We start from the raw sequence: 12,763 nt of genomic DNA, 5'->3' as shown, positions 1-12,763 counted from the left end.
CGTTTGACTGAACTGCTTGCGTGTGCAGGTGGACCGTGCCTGGACCTTGACGGGGTCCACATCAGGGATATAGAGTACTGTGTGACGCTGGATGGTTTCGCTGTGGTCCTAGATGACGGCCGTCTGGGTTTCATCACACCCACCTCCAACAGACTCACAACAGACGTACGTGTGTGTGTGTGTGTGTGTGAGACTGTGTATGTTATAGTGATAATGATAGTATTGTGAAAACTGGCCTAATTGAAATGGTTCATTTGGATAGAATGGCGCACCGTGCCATTATGAATGATGTGTTTGTGTTTGTGTGTGTGTGTGTGTGTGTGTGTGTGTGTGAGACTTTGCATGTTATAGTGATAGTTTTGTCATAACTGGCCCAATTGAAATGGTTCATTTGGATAGAATGGTGCCCTGTGCCGTTATGAATGATGTGTGTGCGCGTGCGAGAGTGTGTGTGTGTGTGTGCGCATGCATATGTGTCAGTGTTTGTGTATGTGTTTGAAAGAAGCGAAAGAGTTAATAACATTTACAAGGTTTGGTAAGCACTGTGTATGTGTATATGCATATACAAATAATGGTGGTTGAGGTAAGGGGCTAGGGAATGCATTATGTCAATGAGTGTTCTCACAAAGATAGAAGGACAAGTGTGTGTGTGTGTGTGTGTGTATACAAATAAGGGCTGTGTGTTTGTACTCTGTATATAAATTGCGTGCGTGTGTATTTCTGACTGTCGTCTTGTCTCCAGCAGTTGCAGGGTGTCTGGGCTGCCGATGTGACTGACGGCACATGTGTAGCAGTCAACAACAAATACAGACTGATGGCGTTTGGCTGCGCAAGGTATGTGTGTGTGTGTGTGTGAGCGCGCATGTGTGCATGCATGTGTGTCTGAGGTGTCTGGCATGCACCTGTGTGTTTTTGTTCCATTTACCGTATTGCTGAGAGAGTGTATCTTGGCTGTTTGCATTTTGCACTGTGTGTGTGTGTGTGTGTGTGTGAGAGAGCCCTCTGTTTATTTTAGTGTGACTGCTGTGTATTTGTCAAGTAGCCCTCACAGATTGTGCACTCTGCCAGCTTGGCAGCTCTCTCTCCGTTCTAACACGCACACACGCACGCACACACACACACGCACCCCATACCTAGAGATCAGTTTGTCTTGTCAGAGAGGTGATCATTGCTGAGAGAGAGAGAGATATGAATGTAACAGTGCTGTATGATAACAGTGAGACAGAAAGCCCAGGAGAGCCATTATCCTCAGCGCTGTGGCAGTTTGCCCGTGCCTGCCGATTTGGACAGACTCCCTCCAGCATGTCGTCTTAATTATGCCCAGTAAAAGACTGCACATGTAACTTCATTAGTACACTTCATCTACTCATCCACAAGTCCACCCGATGTATCTAATAGCATTTAAGATAATGTTATTATGCAGTGCTAAACGTTGGCACGGCTAATTGGAGATAATATGTTGATATGTTGAGATGATATAATCTGGTGCTTGAGGGTAGCCAACTGTCCTTGGAGTGTGTGGATCAATCTTTGAATGTTATGCTGTGTTACATTGACCTAATGTGTTACATTGTGTTGTATGGCAAGTTTTTTCCTTTTTATATAAGTAATCTGTCATGGATTAAACTAACAGCTGAAAATATGTTTAAAAATATCCGTCCATTTCATTTATTGGCACTCCTTCAAATTTCCGCTTCATTCTGGGCAGTAACTGTTCGTGATCCTCACTGTATGCGTGAATATGATTTAAACATTCAAGGCTATGTGTTTTGAGTAGCTGTATGAATTTGATTTGACTGTTGTATTGTTTCTATGTTTGTTTCAGTGGTTCTGTGTTGGTCTATACGATCGACAGCGGCACTGGGTCAATGCAGCTCTCCCATAAACTGGAGCTAACCCCCAAACACTACCCAGGTCAGAGTCATACACATGCATGTATATGTGCTTCCATACTCGCACTCTCACACGCACAATCCCACGAGAGAACTCAGGCCCTTGGGTACAGACATTTTTGTTGGTTTTATTCCTACCAACCTAACTCTGTCTTTGACTGGCTGCAGAGAACACATCTGTTTCCTGGGTAACAGTTAACCTCTAATTACAACACTAGGCACAAGCTCAGCAAGTCCTTCAGGAGCCTCCCGAATACAGACAAGCTCAGAAACACATTTGACCAAAAGTGTAGTGGAGACAGCAAAAGTTACAACACCTTCACAAAACTAAGACTGTGTCACAAAGTGACAGTCAACTCACTGACCTGTCCGGCTGTGAGGCAGTAACACTCTGGCCTTTGGCCTGTTTGATCTCCTGTTGCTCTGTGTTCCTGACTTTCTTGACCACAATGACTCGGTGAAAAGTAAACCTCAGTGAGGCCGAAAAAAAAAACAAAAAAAAAAACCCTTCATACTAACATACTGGGTCTGCCTGTTGAATCAGTAACAATGTACCAAAGCACGCTGCTGCCCCCTGCTGGCATACTCAGCTGAAACGGGCTCTAGCGTGAACTAGTTTGACCCACTCTCTGGATTTCTCATTGGGGATTTCTGAGCTGTTTTTCAGTTGGAGCGGATTTTTAGGGGATTATCGTGTTACATAGCTCTGATCACCACATGAATCAGATAAATAACAGTGTCTATTGTCTTCCTTCATGACAGACAGCCCTCAGTGCTGACTGAAGAATTTCACCTGTTTTTTAGTTTTCATACAGTATGTGCTCTCAGATATTTCACAAACAGAAACATGTAGATCACAGACAGAGGAAACAGTGGGTGGCAATTTGAAGCACGTTTTTCAGTCGATTTTTGTTTTGTCTCTCTATACATTTAACAAAACTCACTTTGTGCAATAGAAATGGAACAGTATGCAACTAAAAAGTTTAAAGACCTAATAAAGACTTTTATTGTTTGTTGATAACCACAGATATCTGGAATAAGACGGGTCCAGTCAAACTCATCCGATGGTCTCCAGACTACAGTGTTGCCATGGTGACATGGGAGTGTGGCGGTCTCTCAATGTGGAGTGTGTTTGGGGCACACCTGATCTGTACACTTGGGGAAGATTTTGCGTGAGTGACACACACATGCATGCATGCGAACAGACACTTCTTTAAAAAAATGGAGACAAACATACACACATGCGCGCACACGAGCACACACACACACACACACAAACAAGCAGATGAGTAATTGTGTATAAATAGATATCCTACATACAGGCCCATAACCACACTCTTAATTTCTTGAATGAAAGAAAAAGTTACTGCTTCTTTAAGGCAGGCGCACTATTAGATCAAACATACAACCTCCACCCTTTTGGTCTCTCTCATCCCCTCTGCTATATCTCTTCTCCTTTTCTTTTCTTTTACTCTGTAGGTATCGCTCAGATGGTACAAAGAAAGAGCCTTTAAAGATCAGCTCCATGGTGAGTGAGAGCACCTATGAACTGTGTGGTTGGCCAGAATGTGTAGCTGTGTCAATAGCTATGTTCACTCAAGTACTTAACCTATCAGTTATTACAACAACTCTATCAAATGTGCAGCAAGCCTGCATTTATGATTCTTAACACAACAGCTCAATTGACTTTGTACTGAATTCTTCAAGGCCTTTTAAAAGTTAAGCAGAGGAGAAGAGTGTGCTGGTTAAAACCTGCTGAGAGAACATACTGTCAGTAGGGCATTGAAAACTGCTTTACCTGACATGTTTTAATTAATGTTTAGTTGTACTGTAAGTGCTAACAGCTCTTACAGTGCAGAGTTGAGAGATGAATCACTCATATTGAACGCTGCTGTAATTGATTTTTCCTTTAGTGCCCACTGGCGTTTGCTTCATGTTATAATGCGTTTAACTTCATAAATAGAACATTAGAACTCTCCGTTGTGTCTGCACAGACTCAGAAAATCATTAGCACGTTTTCGGAGGTGAAGTGGAGTATAAGTGGTAGCAGATACTCTTCCTAAAGTTTTCTTTTTGAAAAGACATTTTAATCAGACGATTTTCTTTTGTTGTTATTGTGTTTATTAGTTTGCGCAGAGACTGTGAGGGAAGTTTGGTATTAATTAGTGCATTTTGTCAAAAATGACAGCATATGAACCTGATAAAACATGTCCTTTCCCCTGGCACGCAGAGCTGGGGGGCAGAGGGGTACCACCTCTGGGTGATTGGCGTCAGCGGCAGTGGCAGCGGTAGCAGTAGCAGTGAGGAGGGCATGGATGGGGCTCCCAGATTACAGCAGTCTGGCATCCTGCAGTTCCAGTTCATCAAGAGTGCCCTCACTGTCAACCCCTGCACGGTACAAGTGAACAAACATACACACACACGTGCACCTGTGTACACACATAATAATGTGTCAGCATGCAAACACACATAAAGCGTTTTACTGTAAGCCTGTATAAATAACAGTGTGTGCAGAAGCGCTCACCTTCTTAACATACACAAACACATACTGTATTTATCATGTACAGAGAGGCGTATGCAAAGTGCCCCGGCTGTCCCGGCACAGCTGATACAGACACACACATATATACACAGGTCTGTATACCAGTGAGGCCATGCATATGACAGTATTTCTCTTTCTCTCTCTCTCTCTCTCTCTCTCTCTGTAGAGTAATCAGGAGCAGGTGCTGTTGCATGGTGAGGACAGGCTGTATCTGACCTGTGGTGACCCCACTCAGGTCCACAACGCTTCGGATCAGCACCAGGCCCAGAACTCCAGCCCGCTTCACCGAGCCGGGCCCACCCCCTCCTCTCTCTCTCAGGGACTGAGCACTTTACTGGGACACAAGCACTGGCATGTGGTCCAGGTGAGTAGTGAAAGCCTAAAACCCCCTCAGATATGAGAATACACAAAAATCGCTTTTGTATGTGTGTGTTTGTCTGCACATATATGTGTATGTATGCTTGAGTGCGTATGTAATTGGTTTTCTGGTTGCTGCTTGCTGGCCTCAGTTGTAAAAGAAAATGTGTCGATACCATCTGGAAAATGTGATAACTACCTTTGTGTGTGAATGTTCAAAATGTTGTAAATCTATCCCATTGACAGATCCTCTCAAGAGTGTTTTATGTAAACACAAAATACTCTTTAGAGCACATACATTTTGTTTACAGAGCAGAGATTATTAACAAGACTATGAATTACTTTCACATGAACGATAAATCCAGACATATGTTCACTATAAGAGTATCTGTGTTCCTTTCCTCCTCTGCAGATTCATAGCACATATCTTGAGAGTAACTGGCCTATACGGGTAAGTGCCTCGCATGGCATGTGTTTGCTTTGTTGTGTACGGGTTGTTTTTGTAAGTGTGTGTATTCGGGCCTGGTTAATTGTACCTCTCTGTTCTGTTTTCAGTGTCTGTGCGTGTGGTCGTATAACTTTTATAACTGTGCGTGGGTGTGTGTTAACTGTATCTCTCTTTCTCACTCTGTGTGCAGTTCGCAGCCATAGACTCGGCAGGCCAGTGCATGGCGGTTGCAGGGAGACGCGGTTTTGCACACTATTCTTTATTCACTCGCAAATGGAAGCTCTTTGGTAACATAACCCAGGTACACTTTCTCTCCGAATTATGGCACTGACTTGAATGTGTCAGTTTTTGGGTGATCTGATAACCCAGATAACTCAACCCTTGATGGGTTTTTTTTCAACATTTTGTTTGTTATTATTTGATGTGGTGTTTTTTATTTTTTGATGTGGTGTGTCTATCTATCTATCTATCGCCATATATGTGTGTATGTATGTATTTAAGAATAATAAATGAATTTTAAAGACTGCTGAAATTCTGTTCATGGATATAAGAGCAGTTTAACTTCCTGAGTCCTCAACATTTTCCCATCATCCTTTATCAGTCTCTAAGCATCACACCTCCGATTCAGTTCAGCAGGTTATAGCACAGTATAGTTCAGCAGTAAGTTTGAAATTTAGGTTAAAGTGTGTGGTATTTTCTGTAACAGTTATTTTCTCTCTTAATGTACTTCCTAAAATATTCCTGTTCCATAATAGGAGCAGAATATGACGGTGACTGGAGGTCTGGCTTGGTGGAATGACTTTGTGGTTGTGGCCTGTTACAACTTCATTGATCGGCAGGAGGAGGTAAGACACCACTGTAAACCTCTTCAAACAGTGAGACAGTAAACATGTTTCACTCTGTCATAACACTGAACCATAGACTGGTTGAAGTGTGAAATACTAAACCACAGGCTAGGAGAAGTGTCAGACGAATGAGTTATTGGCCGTGTGAATGACTGAGTAGAAAAACACTTTGACAGTGTTTTTCAAGATTTGAGTGTAAGAGCAGTATTTATTGATTTCTAGAAGAGCTATGCGGTTGATTTACTGTTTAACCAGGTTGTTTGGAAGTGACTTACTGGTTGTTCAGAAGTGACTGACTGGTAGGCCACGGGGTAGATTTATTGACTGATCGATTTTAGCTAACTCACTGAAACTCTGTTTTCCTGTCCAGCTGAGGTTGTATTTGCGGTCATCTAACTTGGATAACGCTTTTGCCAACATCTCCAAACTGCACGAACACACTCTGCTGCTCAACGTGTTCAGGAACATGATCATTCTGTTCCGAGCCGACTGCTCCATCTGCCTATACAGCATAGAGAGAAGACAGGACAGGTACAAAGCCCAGCACATTACACAACTCTTGAACTGTACGGCTCCACATCACACATCTTAGAATATGCCGCATTTATCACTCCACATCACACACCTCTTAGAATATGCCGCATTTATCACTCCACATCACACACCTCTTACAATATGCCGCTTTCATCACTCCACATCACACACCTCTTACAATATGCTGCATTTATCACTCCACATCACACACCTCTTACAATATGCCGCATTTATCACTCCACATCACACACCTCTTACAATATGCCGCATTTATCACTCCACATCACACACCTCTTACAATATGCCGCATTTATCACTCCACATCACACACCTCTTACAATATGCACCTTTATTGCTCCACATTACATATTTCCTAAATTATGCATGGGGTAGTTTTCCATGTTGCATACCTCTGAAACTGTACACCTCGTGCTGCTCTATCTACCCCTAGACTACAGAGAGAAGACAGGACACGTTTCAGTGTTTTTTTTACCTTTTAAACCACGAACCTATTACTCATTACCGTCACAGTTACTCTAAAGTACAAACTGAAGACAGGGACTAGTACATTATGTACCGGCGAGACTGCGTTCTTATAATAAATAGTGTCTGTAGCATACGGAAGAGCTAGAACATTTCTGAATTATTACACACCTAAATGAGTATCAGTGTTTACTGCTCTACGGTGTCATAAGGATGCAGTAGAGTCTTTGTTCTGTGTGTGTAATTAGGCTGAGGTGGACCATGTGCTTCACGTCAGCTCTCAGCAGAGAAACTTAATGAGAGGACACGGCAGTGGAAAGGTCCTGCTGCCTATTGGTTGAGAGTTGTGTCATAATTAAGTCCTGGTTCATTAGGGAGATTCTTCTCCATTTGAAACAGCTGCTGCAGTTGGGTGAGGGGCTGTGAAATAAATCACCCATGATTCTCCACATAGCAGAGCCAGCCCTGTACCCTGTGATTCAGAGATGTGGGTCTAAAGATGATGGAGATAGGCAGTGTATCCTGTTAGTGTATTTGGATTGCCCAGTTTAAGCCTCTCTCTACCTCTCTTTTTTTCTTTGCAGTCCCAACCCCTCAGCGTGTGTGGAGCTGTTACAGGAGGTGTCCATGTCAAGATACATCCCTCATCCGAGCCTGGTGGTTTCTGTCACACTCACGTCAGTGCGCACCGAGACCGGCATCACACTCAAAGCCCCGCAGCAGGTACTCTCTCACACACACACTCACTCACACACGTACACACTGTCACTCTCATCACACAATTCATTTATCAACTATCACACCTGTTCGCAGAGCCACATTAATTCCCGAGGATACTAGGCCAGTTTGTGTTGTTCGTCTGTATGTTTGTATTCTTGCTCTGCTGTGAACAGTAAGCTGAACAGCAATGAGAGTTAAAAACCATGGTCTGCTAAGCCAAAAGCACACCTTTGCCCAAGTAATTTACAACAGTAGGATATACAACACTTGAATCAATATCAAGTTAATTGAATTGTGCTCGGTTTTAAAGTTTCTGTCTCTCTCTCTCTCTCTCTCTCTCTCTCTCTCTCTCTGTGTCTCTAGGCCTGTATGGCTGAGAGTATTATGTTGAATCTGGCAGGCCAGCTCATCATGCTCCAGAGAGATCGGTCTGGCCCACAGGTACGAGAGAAAGACACGTCGCCCAGTCAGAAGAAGCTGGTGAGTGTCATGTCCTGTCCTGCTAGTAATTCACAAAGAAAAAAAAATCAACAATGTGATGTCTCAAGTTACATCTCATGCCAGACACTTGTGAATAGTATGTCTATACGTGGAGTGTAAAGTTTGTGTCTTTTGTCAGGATATATTGTGTCTATATGCGTGTATGGTACTGTATATATAGTGCATATGTTTTTGTAAATCATCCCTTCATCCCTGACCCTTCTTCAGACTGTGTTTTTGCAGTCTGTACTCATCTGTGAGTAAGTTTGTATAAATCCAATCTCTCTCTCTCTCTCTCTCTCTCTCTCTCTCTCTCTCTCTCTCTCTCTCTCTCTCTCTCTCTCTGTATAGCTGCCTTTCTGCCCCCCGGTGGTGTTGGCTCAGTGTGTGGAGAACGTGTGGACAACATGCCGCAGTAATCGGAAGAAGCGGCACCTGCTGGAGGCCCTGTGGCTGTCGTGCGGTGAGGCAGGAATGAAAGTCTGGCTCCCCCTCTTCCCCAGGGATCACCGTAAACCTCACTCCTTCCTGTCACGCCGAATCATGCTCCCCTTCCACATCAACATCTACCCCCTCGCCGTTCTGTTCGAAGACGCCCTTGTCCTGGGAGCCACCAACGAGACCATGCTCTACGACACCCTCCAAGGCAACAGCTCAGGACCTCCGGAACCCCTGGAGGCCCTGTTCCCCTTCTGCACAGTGGAGCGGACGTCCCAAATCTACCTCCACCACATCCTCCGTCAGCTCCTGGTGAGGAACCTTGGAGAACAGGCTCTGATGCTGGCCCAGTCCTGCGCCACTCTGCCTTATTTCCCTCACGTCCTGGAACTCATGGTCCACGTGGTTCTGGAAGAAGAAGCCACATCACGTGAACCCATCCCTGACCCGCTGCTCCCCACCGTGGCTAAGTTTATCACCGAGTTCCCCCTCTTCCTCCAGACCATCGTACACTGTGCGCGTAAGACAGAGTATGCGCTGTGGAACTACTTGTTTGCGGCTGTAGGGAACCCTAAAGACCTGTTTGAGGAGTGTCTGATGGCCCAGGATTTGGACACGGCTGCATCGTACCTCATCATACTACAGGTCAGAGAGCCAGTGGAGGAATTCATCAAATGTTTTGTGTTTTAGTTTTTGCATCTTTTTTTTTTTTAAATACATGTATTCTTAAAACATCCTTATTTTTTTTTATTTCAGTTCGGCCAAATATATTGCTGATTTTTGTTTTTAAATTGAAGAACATGTTGGTTGTGAAATAATTTCGCTTTGTGTCTATAGAACATGGAGGTGCCAGCAGTGAGTCGGCAGCATGCGACTCTTCTGTTCAACACTGCTCTCGAACAGGGTAAATGGGATCTTTGTCGTCACATGATCAGATTCTTAAAGGCCATTGGATCAGGAGAGAGTGAGACTCCGCCCAGTACTCCTCCCACACAGGTTAGGCAGATGTGCTTCTGTTTGGATTTATATTCATAGTTTAGGAACGCAGACTGAGCTGAGACAATCTATTGCATGTTTGCGAGGAAAATGAATATATTTCTTCTATGGGCAAATATTAGACAAACTGCTCTGGAAATGCTTTGATGGTCTCAGTTGATTTGAACATATTTTTCACAATTACATTTAATAATTAGGGGGAAAAAGTATAGAAATGTACATGAACACGCGGTATTGTTTTTCTGTATAATGTCTGATCTGACTGAGGTGGAATTCAGAAGATGGGAACAAACAGACATTTTTCTTGTCCTTTTTCATTCAGGAGCCAAGTTCAACAGGAGGTTTTGAGTTTTTCCGTAACCGAAGCATCAGTCTGTCTCAGTCTGCAGACAATATCACAGCAGGAAAATTCAACCTGCAGAAAACCCTCAGCATGCCCTCCGGCCCCTCTGCAAAAGGGTAACGCAGCCCCACAGTGCCAGAGCACATCACACCACATACTCACTCTGCAACTTACAGAAACTCTTAAAGAAACTCTTAAAGAAAGTTAATAGAGAAAGCTGAAACAGCAGGGAGAAAGAAGTGATTTGTGACATGGGAGGCATAGAGAGAGCTCACGTGCTGACAAGTGTAATCGAACACCTGACATTTCTGTCATTTCAAAATGAGAAGACTTTAGATCATGGTATTAGAGTGAACTGTGGGGGAACAGAATTGCTAGTCAAATAAGTGGAGTGTTCTATGGCACAGCCTGTTTTACTGTGTGTGTGTGTGTGTGTGTGTGTGTGTGTGTGTGTGTGTGTGCGTGGTGTGTGTGTGTGTGTTTTCTGTACGAGTGAGAGGTGGTGGAGAGATGACTGTGATTATGTTGGAGTCATACTGTCTGACTAAGTGTGTATGTTTTCTGTTTAAAGTGAGAGGTGGTGTTGAGATAACAGTGATTATATTGGAGTCATACTGTCTGACTAAGTGTGTGTGTTTTCTGTTTAAAGTGAGAGGTGGTGTAGAGATGACTGATTATGTTGGAGTCATACTGACTGACTAAGTGTGTGTGTTTTCTGTTTAAAGTGAGAGGTGGTGTTGAGATGACAGTGATTATATTGGAGTCATACTGTCTGACTAAGTGTGTGTGTTTTCTGTACGGAGTGAGAGGTGGTGTTGAGATGACAGTGATTATATTGGAGTCATACTGACTGACTAAGTGTGTGTGTTTTCTGTTTAAAGTGAGAGGTGGTGTAGAGATGACTGATTATGTTGGAGTCATACTGACTGACTAAGTGTGTGTGTTTTCTGTTTAAAGTGAGAGGTGGTGTTGAGATAACAGTGATTATATTGGAGTCATACTGACTGACTAAGTGTGTGTGTTTTCTGTACGGAGTGAGAGGTGGTGTAGAGATGACTGTGATTATATTGGAGTCACACTGACTGACTGGGTGTGGATGTTCTGTGTGTGTTCAGGGACAGGTGGAGTAAGGACAGTGACTGTGCGGAGAACATGTACATTGATATGATGCTGTGGAGACACGCTCGACGCCTGTTGGAGCAGGTGAGGCTTAAAGACCTGGGCTGTTTCTCCGCCCAGCTTGGCTTTGAGCTGATTGGCTGGCTATGTCGAGAACGAACCAGGGTGGCGCGAGTCGACGATTTTGTTGGCGCTCTCAAGTGTCTTCACAAAGACTTCCTGTGGCCATTTCCTGTCATCCCAGCCTGTTCTCTCAGTTCGCCGTTGAAAAACGGACGCAGTCGCACAGGTATGTTTGCCTTTGTGTTTAACTACTGGACACTACCTGGAAATTACATACTTCACTCAGTAATATTCAGCATTCACTAGTTCATGTGTTTCTGCACTGCTTGTGCTTGTGTGTTTGTGTTTGTCTTCTGAATCTTTTGGGTTTAGCATATCTCTTCAGTGTAGTATTCTGTTTGTGTAATTGTCTGTGTTGTTTCGCTCTCTCTCCTCCTCTCTCTCTCTCTCTCTCTCTCTCTCTCTCTCTTCCTCAGTGTTGAGTACACAGCTGCTCAAGTCTCAGTCTGCAGACAGCTTACTGAATACAGACATGGACACTGTGCCCCCTCCTGCCACTACAACCAGTCACAGGTGGTTGGATGGCCTTGGGGCGGGGCCTAAAGAGATGGACTCCGCCTCTTCTCATGGAGCTCCACAAACGCAGGAGGCTTTCCTCTCTCCTCTCATAAACAAAGGTAAAAGAGCCAATTCTGTCTCTCCGTCTCATCTGTGCCTCATTGAACCTTTTACACAGTGCGTTTTTTGTGTCTCCTATTAAATTCCTCCTTCCTTTTTTTTAAAATAATTCCTCCTTCCTCCTTCCTATTTTTTAAAATAATTTCTCTTTTCTTTTTCCTGATTTTCTCATACTCTCGCTCTGTAGCAGAGGAGTGCAGCATTGGTTCAGCCACAGATCTGACCGAGACCAGTTCCATGGTGGATGGTGACTGGACAGTGGTGGATGAGAACTTCTCCACCCTCAGCCTCACCCAATCAGAGCTGGAGCACATCTCCATGGAACTGGCCAATAAGGGCCCTCACAAGTCCCAGGTGCAGCTGAGGTGAGCTGTGTTCCCCCAGGCTGAGGGGTGTGTGTGGTATCTCTCTGATGTTTTTGTATGTTTTGTGCTAGTATGAACACAGAATATCAAGGTGGCATGTGTGTTGAAATGCTGTAATATCTTTCTTAGTGTGTGTTGTGTTGGTATCTATGTCGAAAGGGATATGGTTTTTCTGTATAGTTTGTAAGTGTGTACGCATTGACAGAGATGTGTATTTCCTATAGGTATCTCCTGCATGTGTTTATGGAGGCGGGCTGTTTGGAATGGTGTGTGGTGATTGGGCTGATTCTCAGAGACGCTAACGTCATAAAACAAGTGTTCAGTTTCCTGGACAGCACTGAGGTACCAGCTGAGACGGTCCATAACGTACGGACAGGCCTCCTCGCGGTGGACAACTGGGCATCGTCTGACTGGTCAGTGCGCTACTGCTGTGACTTTCAGCTATCCGCAGGGTTTTCAC

General features: G+C 44.1%; 1 protein-coding gene across 2 annotated transcripts in view; it reads left to right on the top strand.

The window, feature by feature from the left end:
- ric1 (RIC1 homolog, RAB6A GEF complex partner 1) overlaps positions 1-12,763 on the top strand; it is a 49,896-nt gene that overhangs the window by 33,379 nt on the left and 3,754 nt on the right. The window contains exons 6-25 of one of the 2 annotated variants that reach the window (XM_030767312.1): positions 29-165; positions 743-834; positions 1,826-1,914; positions 2,920-3,064; positions 3,372-3,420; positions 4,123-4,287; positions 4,601-4,798; positions 5,204-5,242; positions 5,430-5,540; positions 5,995-6,084; positions 6,455-6,615; positions 7,686-7,824; positions 8,185-8,301; positions 8,653-9,384; positions 9,577-9,735; positions 10,058-10,194; positions 11,200-11,486; positions 11,737-11,937; positions 12,126-12,303; positions 12,528-12,716. In XM_030767312.1, coding sequence (XP_030623172.1) covers positions 29-165; positions 743-834; positions 1,826-1,914; positions 2,920-3,064; positions 3,372-3,420; positions 4,123-4,287; positions 4,601-4,798; positions 5,204-5,242; positions 5,430-5,540; positions 5,995-6,084; positions 6,455-6,615; positions 7,686-7,824; positions 8,185-8,301; positions 8,653-9,384; positions 9,577-9,735; positions 10,058-10,194; positions 11,200-11,486; positions 11,737-11,937; positions 12,126-12,303; positions 12,528-12,716 — 3,415 coding nt within the window. The remainder of the gene's footprint in view (positions 1-28; positions 166-742; positions 835-1,825; positions 1,915-2,919; positions 3,065-3,371; positions 3,421-4,122; positions 4,288-4,600; positions 4,799-5,203; positions 5,243-5,429; positions 5,541-5,994; positions 6,085-6,454; positions 6,616-7,685; positions 7,825-8,184; positions 8,302-8,652; positions 9,385-9,576; positions 9,736-10,057; positions 10,195-11,199; positions 11,487-11,736; positions 11,938-12,125; positions 12,304-12,527; positions 12,717-12,763) is intronic. The other variant, XM_030767313.1, reaches the window with a different exon arrangement.

Source organism: Chanos chanos, chromosome 3, assembly GCF_902362185.1.
Source record: "Chanos chanos chromosome 3, fChaCha1.1, whole genome shotgun sequence".
Taxonomy (NCBI): domain Eukaryota; kingdom Metazoa; phylum Chordata; class Actinopteri; order Gonorynchiformes; family Chanidae; genus Chanos; species Chanos chanos.
This window is presented reverse-complemented; position numbering and strand designations above follow the sequence as displayed.